Source organism: Bactrocera dorsalis, chromosome 3, assembly GCF_023373825.1.
Source record: "Bactrocera dorsalis isolate Fly_Bdor chromosome 3, ASM2337382v1, whole genome shotgun sequence".
Lineage (NCBI taxonomy): Eukaryota > Metazoa > Arthropoda > Insecta > Diptera > Tephritidae > Bactrocera > Bactrocera dorsalis.
In genome coordinates this window covers 86,315,026-86,329,498 of record NC_064305.1, presented here as the reverse complement: position 1 = coordinate 86,329,498, position 14,473 = coordinate 86,315,026, and the positions used below count along the sequence as shown (strand labels likewise).

The 14,473-nt window shown below is 38.2% G+C and overlaps 1 protein-coding gene across 2 annotated transcripts in view; it reads left to right on the top strand.

The window, feature by feature from the left end:
- Positions 1 to 14,473, top strand: part of LOC105229665 (uncharacterized) — a 339,005-nt gene that overhangs the window by 317,774 nt on the left and 6,758 nt on the right. For both annotated transcript variants that reach the window (XM_049453109.1, XM_049453108.1), the window contains exon 5: positions 14,241 to 14,403. In XM_049453109.1, the coding sequence (XP_049309066.1) occupies positions 14,241 to 14,403 (163 nt within the window). The remainder of the gene's footprint in view (positions 1 to 14,240; positions 14,404 to 14,473) is intronic.

Below are 14,473 nucleotides of genomic sequence, written 5' to 3'. Positions count from 1 at the left end.
AACATTTAAAACATATCCCAATTGGCACCATAAAAAGCGAAGTGAATGGGTTTTCCCATTGGGTACATTTTCATTTATTTCATGCATTTGATGGTTGTAAGATATGATATACAGGGTACTCACGCACTTGTCTACATCAATCTTTCATACAACAGCCACCCTTCCGTGATGAAAATCGTAAATTTTATTGCAGTACTAGGCTTTTCAGCAACGATGGCAAGCAAAAAAATAAATGTACAGTCAAATACCAATAAACATACATATATATGTATATTAGAGCGAATCGATTTTATACTTTCATATCTCGAATGCGGTAAATATTCTACGGATCATTCTGAGTAACGTTGCCCAAGTGAATATTGGTCTAAAATCGATTTGAAACCAGCGAATTGTAAGGCGAAGTTTAAAAATGATGGTTGTATGGCAGCAATGGGATATAGTTGTCCGATCTTTCCGATTCCGACAAAAGAGCAAAAGAATGTCAAAATTTCATTGGATTATCTCCAAACTTAACGAACAAATTTTTATGATCCCTAAAATATTTGGCCTCAAAAATCAAATCAAAAATCGCTCTCTCGAAACCGGCTTTAGATCTATAATCCCTTTGGCGAAATTCTTCAAACTGATCCGCATAAGCGATTTTTTGTGTTTTTGGCTCCCTATAAATCGACCCTCTCTAATGTACATACATATATAACTGCTTGTGCCTACATGTAAACATTTCTCAAATATATCTAATATTTATATTCACATGTTCCTGCAGCGCCTTAAGGTCATTAAATGCGTGTGCGCTCCATTCTCTTTCCAAACTTTGCGTTTCTATGCAAATTTCCGACAACGTACGAGCTCGTGTTTGAACTCGTTTAACTTGATTGCCTCAATTTCATTAGTGATGTGCGTGTATGTCAAATTGACTGATACGAGACGAAGCGAAAATCACGAGTTGTGGGGTAGAAGCAGGCACTTCGGAAGCAGTGAGAGGAAGTGGCAATAATTTTGAAGCACGTTTGTCAAACTGCGACAGAAACGCAAAGTCGTTGCACAGGAACTGCTGCTTTTAAATAGATTGCCCACTTACCTACCCCGGTCATTTATTTGGGAAACCCTTTTATGGCATACAAGACATATTCATTAATTTGTTTACAAATCGGTTTGAATTTGAAAAAGAGAGGGTTAAAATATGTTAGGGCTGTATTTATTTGTATGGAATTACTATTTTTTATGGAATGTAAGATTTTTGGTTTAAGTAGGCAATTTTTTAACTCAGATATTTAACATTAGCTAAGTCTTAGCCCTAAATAGGAAGAAGTTTTTTTTAATGTATGTTTTGGTACTATTTTGGTATACTAAATAAGATTAAAAAATATTTCTTTGAATGTCGAATGAACGGTAAAATGTAACTAAATGCAAGAGATCTTCGCCTAAAATGCAAAATAATATAACACTACTTTTCATTGGGAGAACGTTATAATAATATAAATAGAAAATTGTATTTTGGTTATACATTGGTTATATACTGGTTATGCATTGGTTATATATTGGTTATGCATTGGTTATAAATTGGTTATATATTGGTTATATCTGAAATATATATTGGTTATACATTGGTTATATCATTGTGGCATTTCACCAAATAGTCGCGAAAATAACTGAATATCAGTTTTATACACAAACAAAAGTTATCAGGCGCCAGAGTATAAAATACAAAAATCTCTCCCTTCCCGTGAAAAATGCATGACCCTAATGCACAACTTAGTTACTTGATACGTTGAAAAACCACTGCTGGATATTATTATAAAATTTCCATGGTCTTTTATAATATTACAATAGGAAACCTGAAGAGTGTTCCATCAAAAATAAGAGTAACATACATACTCTTTATATAACATGTGAAAGAATATTAAATGTCAAATTTGTTTACTTTGGAAAATGAAACTTCCTCTTTGTGCTTAGACAAACATATTTATGCATTGTACTTATGTAGACGACACCAAGAAATACATCGGTTGGGTTGGTTGAATCACCCCTTTCATTATAAGCTGACAAATATGTAACACACCACACCATAAAAACTCGTGTATGTATGTGTGCATGCAAATTGGTTACGCACACCAGTTCATATCCAAAATTATGGCCACTTTTAATGTTCAACAATTCGGTGTACATTTATTAAGTGCTCAAACTTTTATAGCTGCTTTTTATTGCTGCGTGCCTTTTCTAATGACACTGTCACGCTGTCTGCCACATTCACTTACATGCGATGAATGTATGTATGTATGTACATATATACATACAATAATAAAAGAAAAAGAAATCTGCAGCGAAAATATTTCAACACATGCGACAACCTTTTCAACGAAGTCATATATGTATATGTATGTACATATAAACATACATACATACATATATGTTTAATATTTTTATTTTTTATATACCATATTCTTTCTTACATGCATACCCATATACCTGTTCATGTACATATGCGTATTTTTTGGGGTTTCTCTGTTTTCTTTTTTCTGAATTGCCCCAGTCTTTACCATTTTCCTTCATCGTCCTTCATTTTCAGCTCACGTTTATTAATTAATTTGTTTTGGCTTTGTATATATGTCTCACCTCATATTTGCGGTATCCTACAACACGTGGCTAAATACCCTATATTACATATATGGATATTTTCTCCCAACATATTGCAAGTAATATTCTTAGGTAATTTCATGTCCTTGTAATCAGTGTAGCACACACCACATCATATACAATATATATATTTTAAGCATTCGCAGCTTGATCGTAATTAAAGGGTGTTAGCATTACTCAGCAGGAGGCTTTTTGTGGCATAATTTAAGGATATTAAAGGATTTACCGAAAAATAGTTTTTTTTTGTTTTTTTCTTGTGGCAACTTGATTGCTTTTATTATTATATCAAAATAAATCATATGATTTGTATAACTATAATCAATACTTTAAACTGGAATTGCATCAAAGGATAATTAATTTGAATTATGCTGAAAAATAAAAGGCATTATAAATATATGTTATATATTGAAAATAATATTTCAAATTACCATATAATATCTTGAGTGTATTGGTCGTCAATTAGTTCACAACTTGTACCATTCAAAGTTAGATGGAAGCTTATTATCGCATTCTTAACAACTGCTTTTTCAATTTGTTATTGCTTTCTGCAAAAGAAACCCGAAACTATCACGAAAACCTTTTGCATATTTCTTTACGCGATACTATTCGCTCGACTGATCGGTTGTTTCGGGATCATAAGCATAGATCCAAGTCTCATCTCTAGTTATGATGCGTTTCATTACGTTTTGATTGCCAGAAAGCATTGTAACACAGATGTTAACACAGCGGTCTTTTTCGAAAAAAAATGAGTGTTTTTGGAAGCATTCGAGATTTGACTCTTCTCAAGCCCAATTCGTCTTTCAAAATAGCCTGCACCAATTCAAATGATATGTCCAAACTATCAGGAATGTCTCTAATAGTTAATCGATGAGTTTCAATCACCATTTCTTTGACTTGTTTGACGTGATGTTCATCAGTCGATGTTTTTGGCCGATTTGACACCACATTTTTCTCAACACTCTCAAAACAGGCTTTGAACTCGTTATTCCACTTGTAAACACTTTTAGAAGACAGAGTTTAATCTCCAAAAGCTTTTTGCAATATCCTCAATTTTTCTGCAAGCAAAATTTCATTTCGCAAGCATAATTTAATCGCACTTCTTTGTTCAATAAATTCAGGCATAGTCGAAGAATTCACTTTTTGAGCCTCACAAAACGACGAAAAAAGTACAAATAAATATTTTGACGTGAAATTTGGCATAGATGTCACTAACAGTACTACCAACTTGCAGAAAAAAATTTACCGATTCGGAAAACACGCGAAGTATAAATACATATATTCACCTTTCAATTTGATCAGAGTCTTCCCATTTTATTTATTTGCTATTAATTAGTTTCACAGCAAAAAAATATATGTTTTCGTGGTAGGACTATAAAATAATTCCCAAATAATTTTGTAGAAACTGACAAGTTGAAGATCTTGTCTAACTAAAAAAATTTGGATTCGTTTCGTAAACATAAAGCCGATTGTCATAGGACTATGTTTAATTTTTTCATTGAGTTGGGAATCTAATAATTGAGTATAGCGATCCGCAATGTGTCAAAGCTTGGGAGAAGGTTGGTCGAAAAACTCACAGTCAGGAACTGCCTATCAACCCCGGCCTCTAATATCCTCACTATTGCAGTATTTTTCAAGCCGAGGTTGCATCCATTAAGGTAACAGTAGATTTACTTCTAGATTCACTCTAGAGAAGTGACCATCCACTCAGATAGCAGGGCGGCGATACTAACCTTGAACTCATTAAGAGTGCGTTCAGGGTTGGTCAAGGAGTTCGTAACCTCATTATCAATAGCATCAAGTCTCTTTGTGATAAGACTGTTATGGGTGCCAGGCCACAGCGGAATCGCAGGCTATTGTAAAGCTGATGAACTAGCAAGAAAGGCACAAGACCGATCACAAGATGTCTAGTGATCCCTTTGCCCTTAGTAAGGCTAGCCTCTCCCTAGTTGTGGGGGTTTTAACAGAACGTTGCTCTTTTGGCGTCCATGCTGTAAGGTTGAAATCTTACCAGACATTAACAACTCAACTTTTCCTTCTTGACTACCCCGCGTTTGGGCGGTCAAGTCTTAAAGACTTGGAAGTGCATACCTTCAGACATCCCGCTTAACTGGCGGGAATGAATATTAAAGTTCTTCTTTTTTATGGCTTCACAAAGAACTACATATAGCAGTCCACATGCGACCTCTCTAAATCAGCCATCTAACCTAGCCTATCTCAACCTAGTATTTTCCACTAGGTGTAGGCACTTAAAAAGATGGTTATTGTGTAATATTGCAAATTTTGCCTCAAGGCTGTTTGTTGACAAAAAAGAAAAAATTTTTGCGTTGCTATGAAACAAGTGTGGGGATAATTGGTATTCGCCTACCATTATTCAGCTAGAAAGCTATTTGATCTATCTTTAACACACTCGGTTGAAAGACACCCACCAACTTGCCAACGAAAATCCATTAGCAAAAACATAATAAAATTTATCATTTCGCAAATAATGAGACAAGAGTAAATAATGTCGAAAATAAACTCCAACGAACTACTTACACATTACGCTGTTGACAAAAAAAAACGAAAATCCTGAAAGAGTACGTTGTTGTTGCCGCAAATCAATATATAAATAAATGTTGTGCTTTTCCACGCAGAAAATATGCGTAGCTACAATGGAATGCTGGCGAAACGTGCCGAGCATAAAGAATATAAGCGAAGCGGGATGAGTGAGGATCTGCAGGACAATGCCAACCATAAGGACTAGCTTATGGTTGTGTGTAGGTATGAGTGCGTGTTTGTAGAGGCAAGTTAATGGAGTAGACTTGGTGGGGCAGCTTGTGGACGCAAATGCCGAGAGCACGCTCGCCAAACACATACCAGCACACACTTGCTCGCTTGGTATTCATGAGGGCCGTGCGCAGCAGATGGATGCCGGCCAACAACAATGGCAAATAATGACAAACTACAAGAGCAAACAACGATAATAACTCGTTAGTGTTGTTAGAGAGAAGAAGAAGAACACAAGCAAATAAAATGAATATATTTGTATTTGTATTTGCACAGATGCAAAATGCAAACAGTTCGTCAACTAAACTTGACTGGCTTCAGCTAAAGCACTTCGCTGTTGTTTTTTTTATTTTTGTTGTTGTTTTTATTTTCCTGTGTAAGTGGCGCAAATATATTTTCTTTAACAGTTTTTGTGCAAGCTCAGTTGATCAGCCAACGAAGCGAATGCGAGCCAAACGGAGCAAAGAGCGCCTTTACTGACCTGACCCTTTCTTGCCTCAATGGCAAAAAAAAACTTTAAAATATGTGAAAGTAAAAATAGTTGGACCACGAGTTCCCTTTGCTGCTGGATGATGAATAAATGTGAAAGAATATTGCTTGCTGGTCCCCCATATATAAACCATATGTGTTGCATTTGTTTGTATGTGTGTGTGCATAAATGAGTTTTCCACTGAGGCCGCGTCCATATTGAGATGCAAGTCACATGTGGCAGCGCGGCGTGCAAAAAAATTGATATAGGGTGATTTTTTAAGAGCTTGATAACTTTTTAAAAAAAAAAAAACGCATAAAATTTGCAAAATCTCATCGGTTCTTTATTTGAAACGTTAGATTGGTTCATGACATTTACTTTTTGAAGATAATTTCATTTAAATGTTGACCGCGGCTGCGTCTTAGGTGGTCCATTCGGAAAGTCCAATTTTGGGCAACTTTTTCGAGCATTTCGGCCGGAATAGCCCGAATTTCTTCGGAAATGTTGTCTTCCAAAGCTGGAATAGTTGCTGGCTTATTTCTGTAGACTTTAGACTTGACGTAGCCCCACAAAAAATAGTCTAAAGGCGTTAAATCGCATGATCTTGGTGGCCAACTTACGGGTCCATTTCTTGAGATGAATTGTTGTCCGAAGTTTTCCCTCAAAATGGCCATAGAATCGCGAGCTGTGTGGCATGTAGCGCCATCTTGTTGAAACCACATGTCAACCAAGTTCAGTTCTTCCATTTTTGGCAACAAAAAGTTTGTTAGCATCGAACGATAGCGATCGCCATTCACCGTAACGTTGCGTCCAACAGCATCTTTGAAAAAATACGGTCCAATGATTCCACCAGCGTACAAACCACACCAAACAGTGCATTTTTCGGGATGCATGGGCAGTTCTTGAACGGCTTCTGGTTGCTCTTCACCCCAAATGCGGCAATTTTGCTTATTTACGTAGCCATTCAACCAGAAATGAGCCTCATCGCTGAACAAAACACGCGCGCGAAACACATTTCGAACCGAACACTGATTTTGGTAATAAAATTCAATGATTTGCAAGCGTTGCTCGTTAGTAAGTCTATTCATGATGAAATGTCAAAGCATACTGAGCATCTTTCTCTTTGACACCATGTCTGAAATCCCACGTGATCTGTCAAATACTAATGCATGAAAATCCTAACCTCAAAAAAATCACCCGTTAGAAGCGGCAGCAAAAAGTGCTGCATGTATGGTTATTTTAACATGCAACGTGCTTCACACACACACAAACACATACAACAGGGGCAAGCGAAAGCGGTCAGTGATGAGCGAGAGGCGTAGAGTGCAGTGGCTAAGACCGTCAAACAACCCACACGCTCGCTTCTGATTTTCCTTTTTGTCTTATGCAATATGCATGCGTACACACACACACTCGTAAACACGTGCGACGTGCGCCTAGCTGTATGCCAGGGAAATCGGTCAGCCAGCGCAAAGTGGGGCATTCGGCGAGAACGCGCTTAGCATTCTACATCCATATGGGACATAAGAAAAGTTAAAAAAAAAAACTAAAAAAAATAAAAAATAAAAAAAATAATAATAAAGCAAAAACTAAAAACAGCTCAGCTTGTGGTCAACAAGGCGCACATTACGTGCCGCACGACACTCGCCAGTGAGTCACAGGATTTACTGATTGCCTCAGTGGCCGACACGCTGTGGGGTGCATTTTGTCGTGACCAAGCGCTGTTTTTTCACCTTCATCACCATCACTTCACCATCGCTGCGACGCACTGCAACCGCACTAAGCTCTGTGGCGCTCTGCTGCAATTGTTGCATGCAATAAAAGACGGCTGTGCCCACATATGTGTGTGCTTAATATGTTTAGCTTGCGATTTGTATTCCCCTTTGCTGACTTTTTTTTAGCTTTGACCATTCGCTCGCCTCACTCTTTAATATCTCCATTGCATATTCCTCATTCTGTTGGTTGTTTTTGTTTTTCCTTCGCTTGGTTCGCCGTAAGTTTTGCAATTCTTAGCTGTCAACTTGTTAATGGTTTCAGCAATTGGCGAAATCGCATAAATGGGTGCATGAGAGCGCTGTGAATTGCAAATGTGGTGATTAGTCAACGAACCAAATGAAGTCTTGTACTTGTAAATATGCGATTAGTATTAGAGATGTAATATTTCTGGGAACAAACTTTTTTTTGCTCTAATGACGTTATATTATATATATTAATAGATATTAGGTTGTCAAATATCTCCCTTCCGCCTTTTTGCGCTTTATTCAATGCTTTATAAAAGTGTTACTGTGATCGGATTTAGTTGAAATATGCGCCGTTTCGTACAATAACCTGTTTCCATTTAGACAGCAACTTCACAATACCACCCTCGTGGAAGCTCCCCTCCTTAATTCCGAAGAACTCGGACAGCCGCTTTACACAAGCCTCTTTTGAGTTCAACTTTACACCAATAAGTGCATTCGCCATGGACAGGAACAGTTGGTAATCACTTGACGCTATGTCCGGGCTATATGGTGGATGCGATAAAACCCCCAATCTGAGCTCCCGTAGCTTCTGACGAGTCATCAACTAAGTGTGTGGTCTGGCGTTGTCCTGGTGGAACACTACACCCTTCCCGTTGGCCAATTCTGGATGCTTCTGGTCGATCGCCTGCTTCACGCGGTTCAGTTGTTCGCGGTAGATGATAGAGTTAAGCATCTGGCCATATGGGAGCAGCTCATAGTGGATGATTCCCTTCCAATCCCACCAAATACACAGCCAAACCTTCCTGGCCGTCAGTCCCGACTTGGTCACTGTTTGGGATGATTCATCGGCCTTCGACCACGACCGTTTTCGCCTGATATTGTCGCATGTCAGCCACTTCGTCGCCAGTCACCATCCGCATCAAAAATGGGTCAAGTTCGTTCCGTTTCAGCAGCATATCGCAAGCGTTAATTCGGTTTTTTGCGTCAAATCATGCGGCTCCCAAATATCAAGCTTTTTTGTGTATCCAGCCTTCTGCAGATGGTTTAAAATGGTTTAGTGACTAACTCACATCTTCTGGCGATGTCACGAGATGCCACGTGCCGGTCTAACTCGATGTTTTACATGATTTAATCGGTATTCGTTGTCACAGGTCTTCCGCCGGCTGGCTTATCCATGGTGTCGTTTTCGCCCGTTCTGAATCGTTGAAACCATTCCTCCGCAATTCGAAATGATGGAGTACCATCCCCCAAAACACAATGAATCTCACGGAAAGTTTCTCTAGCGGATTTGCCTTTAACAAAGGAAAACTTTAAAATAGCGCGAATTTCGCCGTTTGTGAACGCATATAACAGTTGAACGCATTATCCAAATTAATCATGCATAGCGTCGTTTTGTAGGTTATGTCAAGACCTTTCAAAACTGTATAGATAAGAGCTCTATAGCACTTTATACATAGCCGCGAAATTCATAAGACAAAAAGGCGGAAGGGAGATATTTGACAACCAATATATCTAAGGTGGAGTGAAGAGACATAATGCTCTTGCATTTATTTTGATCTTGTCATAACCTCTTCATTTGATCTTTGGTATTTCAATGTTGAAATTCTTTCTCCATTTTATAGCGAATCGGCCTTTCCTTCGGCTGCCTTGTTGATTCCAGTCGATAGCGTTCCGAGTGATTGTGACTGAATCTCGTCTCACAACGTGCCGGAGCTAGCCCCATGTGCATGACTATAAGTCCGTATTGGAGGCGATGACGGGCTAGAAAATGTGATAAATGGAGTCGAATGTCTTTATTTTGAAACGCCAAGTAACGATCGAGCGACTCCAGACTGCATGGAGGTCGCCGAAAGCTTGATTGACTTTCTTTATACGGTTAGTGATGTCTACCTTTGAGCCTCTGCTTACTTATATAATACTGCCAAGAGAGAAAAAGAATTGTTTTGTGTTCTATGATATCGACTTGGAAGTTAGTGATGCTAATCCCTTCTAGAACCGTGTGCTATTTATGATATCCATTTACACGACAATCGGGTCTAATTAACCGGATTTTTATCCGACCAAGGACTCGGCACCATTCCTCGAAATTACTTCAGAAATAATTTATGCCGCTACAACAACAACCATTTTTATTTCAGTGTCATAAGAATTAATTGCACCAAATGCACCACAAAAATCTCATTTTATTTAAGAGACACCGTAACTTTTGCTCTAAAAGTACCAGCGTTAACGCTCCCTCTGAGGCCCATTCACTCTCTCAGCACCTTTAAAGCATAGAAATAAAGCTTTGTGCTACAAAACGAAATGAAACACACAATAATGAAATACAAATAAAATAACAATCAAACAATTGCAGATAAACGTAAACATTTGCGAAAACTAATAACAAAAACAACAGCAGCTGCTACGCTTTGGTGTTGCAACTACAAAGGCTTCAATCGCAATGCGAATAAACGCTTTAAATGCAGCTGTTGTTATTGTAATTGTTGTTGCCACTGACAGTGATGGAGTGTCGAGGCAGAGGAGCAGAACAAACCACAGCAACGGCAACTAAGTATGACGGCCGGGCTGAGGAACACACACACGCAATTTCCATAACAATACACGTGATCGAGTATGCATGCGTGTGTGTGTTTGTGCGCATTGCAACACTGTGCAGTTATTGCCATTGTACAGTTAAAAGTTTTCACCGCAGCAACTGATTTCCAACGACCAGCAAAAGCAACAATTTCCAGTTTATTTTTGTAGAAAGCAAAAATATCCACAAAAGTTTAGCTAAGCGCTTCGCAGTGATTCAGAAACGTGTGTGGATAATCCAGTTGTTGGGAGTGAATAAAGGCAAATAATGGACTGAATTCTATTCGGGTGCAATTCCGACTGCCATTCATGTAATTGTTAATGGGAAGGTGTTGTTTGGATGAAGCCGTTTTTTGATCTTGTAAAATAAAAACAAAAAGGTTTTTCGTTTATTTTGGAATTTTTAAAAAATATTCCTTACTATACTGAAGTTTTATACTTAGCATCCGATCCGGTCAGTTAAGTTCGAATGAATGAGGAACTTGAATCTATATATTATAAAATCTCTAACGATCCTTTCCCTAAATATTGAAATAGCAATTTTTTAGAGGCCAATCGTGCTTATTCTTATTAATTTCTGGTAGCCTGGTTAAAAATTCCTCAGTTTTAAGATTTTTTTTAGCGGAAATTAATAAGACCGCATTTATACAGGAAGACTTTGGTTGCTGATTACTGGGAAATTCTCTATCAGTGTTGCCCATTGCATTCCCAAGGCTGATTCGAGTCTTGAAATTCGGGTTGGTGGAATATTTTCTGCATTTCTTTTCATATCTTATTCTCAAATTCAATTCAACTCAAATATATTAAAAACTCGTTTGAAATCGAACACAATTACAACCATGGAAAGCAATTCAGAAAGGAAGGGAATGACGAATCGGGCAACTGGGAACTGGTTTAAACAAAAACACAATGCGTATTGCCCGTGAATCAGTCTCTTCTTCTTTCCTCGACACGCACTTGACCACAAAACCCGGTTTGGGTGACAGAAAGAGTCCTCGCATGAACATAGTCTTGTATTTCTGAAATATACGAGGGCTGCTATAAATATTTCTGGCCTAATAATGAAAATAGGCATATTTATCAACGAAAATAGTGTTTTTTTTTTGTCGTTGGATTTGGCTCGTCTTGGAAGACCCACACGGTCGATTGCTGTTTTGTTTCGGGCTCATACGCATAGATCCATGGTTCGTAATCTTCATCGATCTTATAAACGTCTTTTGAAGCACCACGATCGTATTTTTTCAGCATTTCTTTACACATCCACACGAGCCTTTTTTTGAACGATTGTGAAATTGAGCGGGATCCAACGAGCACAAACCTTTTTTACTACCAGGTGTTCATGCAATATCGAATGTAGGCTGGCGGGAGAAATTGATGTTTTCTGGCACAACGGCTGTTTTTGGACGACCTTCACGGAATTCGTCTTTGAGCGAGCGTCGGCCACGATTGAATTCGTTGTACCAGTTTTTCACAGTGTTATAGGATGGTGCTTCATAGCCATACAAAGATTTTCGTTTATCGATGCACTCTTGTCGTGGTAATCCACGTCGAAAGTTGTGAAAAATGATCGCACGAAAATGTTCACGAGTTAATTCCATTTTTTGGCCGAGATGAATTTTTTAATTCCCTGTAACTAAAACAATTCACGATTAAATGACAAAACGTTCTGAGTAATGTTATGCTAAAAAATGTCAAACTTTCCAATGAAAATGTCAGATTGCACCTGGCAACACTTAGTGTTGCCTACGTCAGAGATATATATAGCAGCCTATGTATTACATTATTCAAAGAGGCTCAAGATGGCGTTGACCATGAACCACGGCCAGGACGGCCGTTAACATCAACTGCTGCTCAACAAGACCATGAAATAAAGGAATTAGTGCTTGAGAATCGACAACTAACAGTCAGAAATCTTACTGGCATCGTTGGAATATCAGAAGGATCACTGAAAACCATTTTGAAATATCATTTGGGCCTAAGAAAAGTAAAATTATGATTGCTTCCAAATTAACTAAATTTTTCCGAAACACAGCTAACTTTGCTTTCCGACTGCCAAATGCTATGAAACGTGATATTGCTGGCCATGAGTTTTGGATCTATGATTATGACTCAGAAATAAGCGATCAATCGGACGTATATCGTGGCAAAGGGGAACGAAGCCGAACCAACCACGTCAAAACAGGTCAAAAATCAAGGTTATTTTGAGAGTTATTTTCGATTATCGAAGTGTGGTGCACTCCGAATTCCTTCTGACCAGCCAAACTGTCAACAAGGAATGCTATTTGAGTGTTATGCGTCATTTCCGCGCAGCTATTCGTAAAAAGGGGCCGGATTTATGTGCTGACAACTCGTGGTTTTTGCACCACTATAATGCACGGTCGCATGCTGCTATTGATTCTTCGTGAGTTTTTCGCCAAATTTTCAAACAATATCGTGCCGCAACCACCGTATTCGCCTGATTTAGCTCCGTGTGACTTCAAACAAAGTGAAACAACCTCTCCGGAGAATCCGTTTTGAGCCAATTGAAGCCATTAAACGTGAAGCGCATTGCAGTCCATTTCGGATATTGACATTCACAACTGTTTCGATAATTGAAAAAACGTTGGCACAACTGTATTCTGACCAAGGGGGATTACTTTGAGTGGAACGACAAAGGTTTTGAAGAAAAAATTAATAATTTTAGAAGTATGAACAAAGTTTTACTATTTTTTGCTCATAGTAGTACATATTCTATTTACTACCTATGTATCAAATGTGAGGCACTCAGTCTTGAACCAAAAGTACCCACTTTCTACGATCTACATCATTCTATGCCTCTGTTTGATCAAAATGAGAGATTTCTTAATGAAATTAAACGAAATATGATTTGTTGATTATTGTCATAAAATATCTTACTTCGGCGCTAGTTTAATATTAATCATCTTAGCTTTAAAGCAGATATTTCGGATAATAAGAAAGCTATTGTAATGAACCTACTCACTTGGGTTCTCCATGGAATACTAAATCAGGAGGTAAAAAATTAAAAAACTCTCAAACATAAATAATTAAAATATTAAATATAAACTCAAACAAACCGTCTGTTGCTGAAACAACTGCTTGAAGCCACATAATCATCGTGTGGCTAGTGAAGTTGTCGTTATTTTTCGTTGTGGCGAACAGTTGGCCGAAATCGCATTTGAAAATTGCTGCTGGTGGGCAACAATTCAACAACAAACTTTTGCGCCCTTACAATGTCGTTGTAATCTCCTTCCATACAACATTACCGCGCCGCTCCCTCGATATGCGCACAGACTTACGACAACTCCACGCGCTCACGGCTGCTGCTCCGTAGCCGAAGTTTTTCTAACGGAAGCGGAAATTTCCAGTTTGTGGTTAGTTTTTTAAGCTACAAGTTTCAGCAAATTTTTTCTCTCTTTTCCGTTCGGCAAAAGTTGTGAAATTACTTTTTTCATGTGTGTGTGTGTACGTGTGTGTGGCGAGTGGCAGGCTTAAGACGCATCCTAAACTGTATCCATCCTTTGCGTTGCCGCAATTAGTGTGTTAGTTTATTTTCGTCCACAGATTTCGTTATTATTTTGTTGTTGTTATTGTTGTTGCTGTTTGTTATAGCCATAGAAACTTGAAACTTTTAAATTTTTAATGGCCACCACTGGTGCATAATTGCAGGCGCCACTTTGCAATTCAATTTGTACGCTTTTATTGTTATTGTTGTTTTATATTTGTATAATGACAACACTAATTTGGCAACACTTCAAAAAATGCCGAAAATTACGTTATTTTGTAAATGCAACTCTTTAATAATTGCTCCCTCTCTCTTTATCCTCTCTTTACAGTGCATGAAGGCCTATGTGGACTTCGAAATTACCGAAGGCGCTTACGAGATCTCGTGTCCCGATGCTCAATGCCCGGCGCAAGGCATTATGACACTACCCGAAATCGCCAACTTGACGACGACCAATCTGATGAAGAAGCATCATCGATACCGACTCAATAAAGGTAACTTATTTGCTGCTATTGGCGGCCCTAACCTACAAATTCAGCTGGCTTATATGAAAGATTAAAAAAA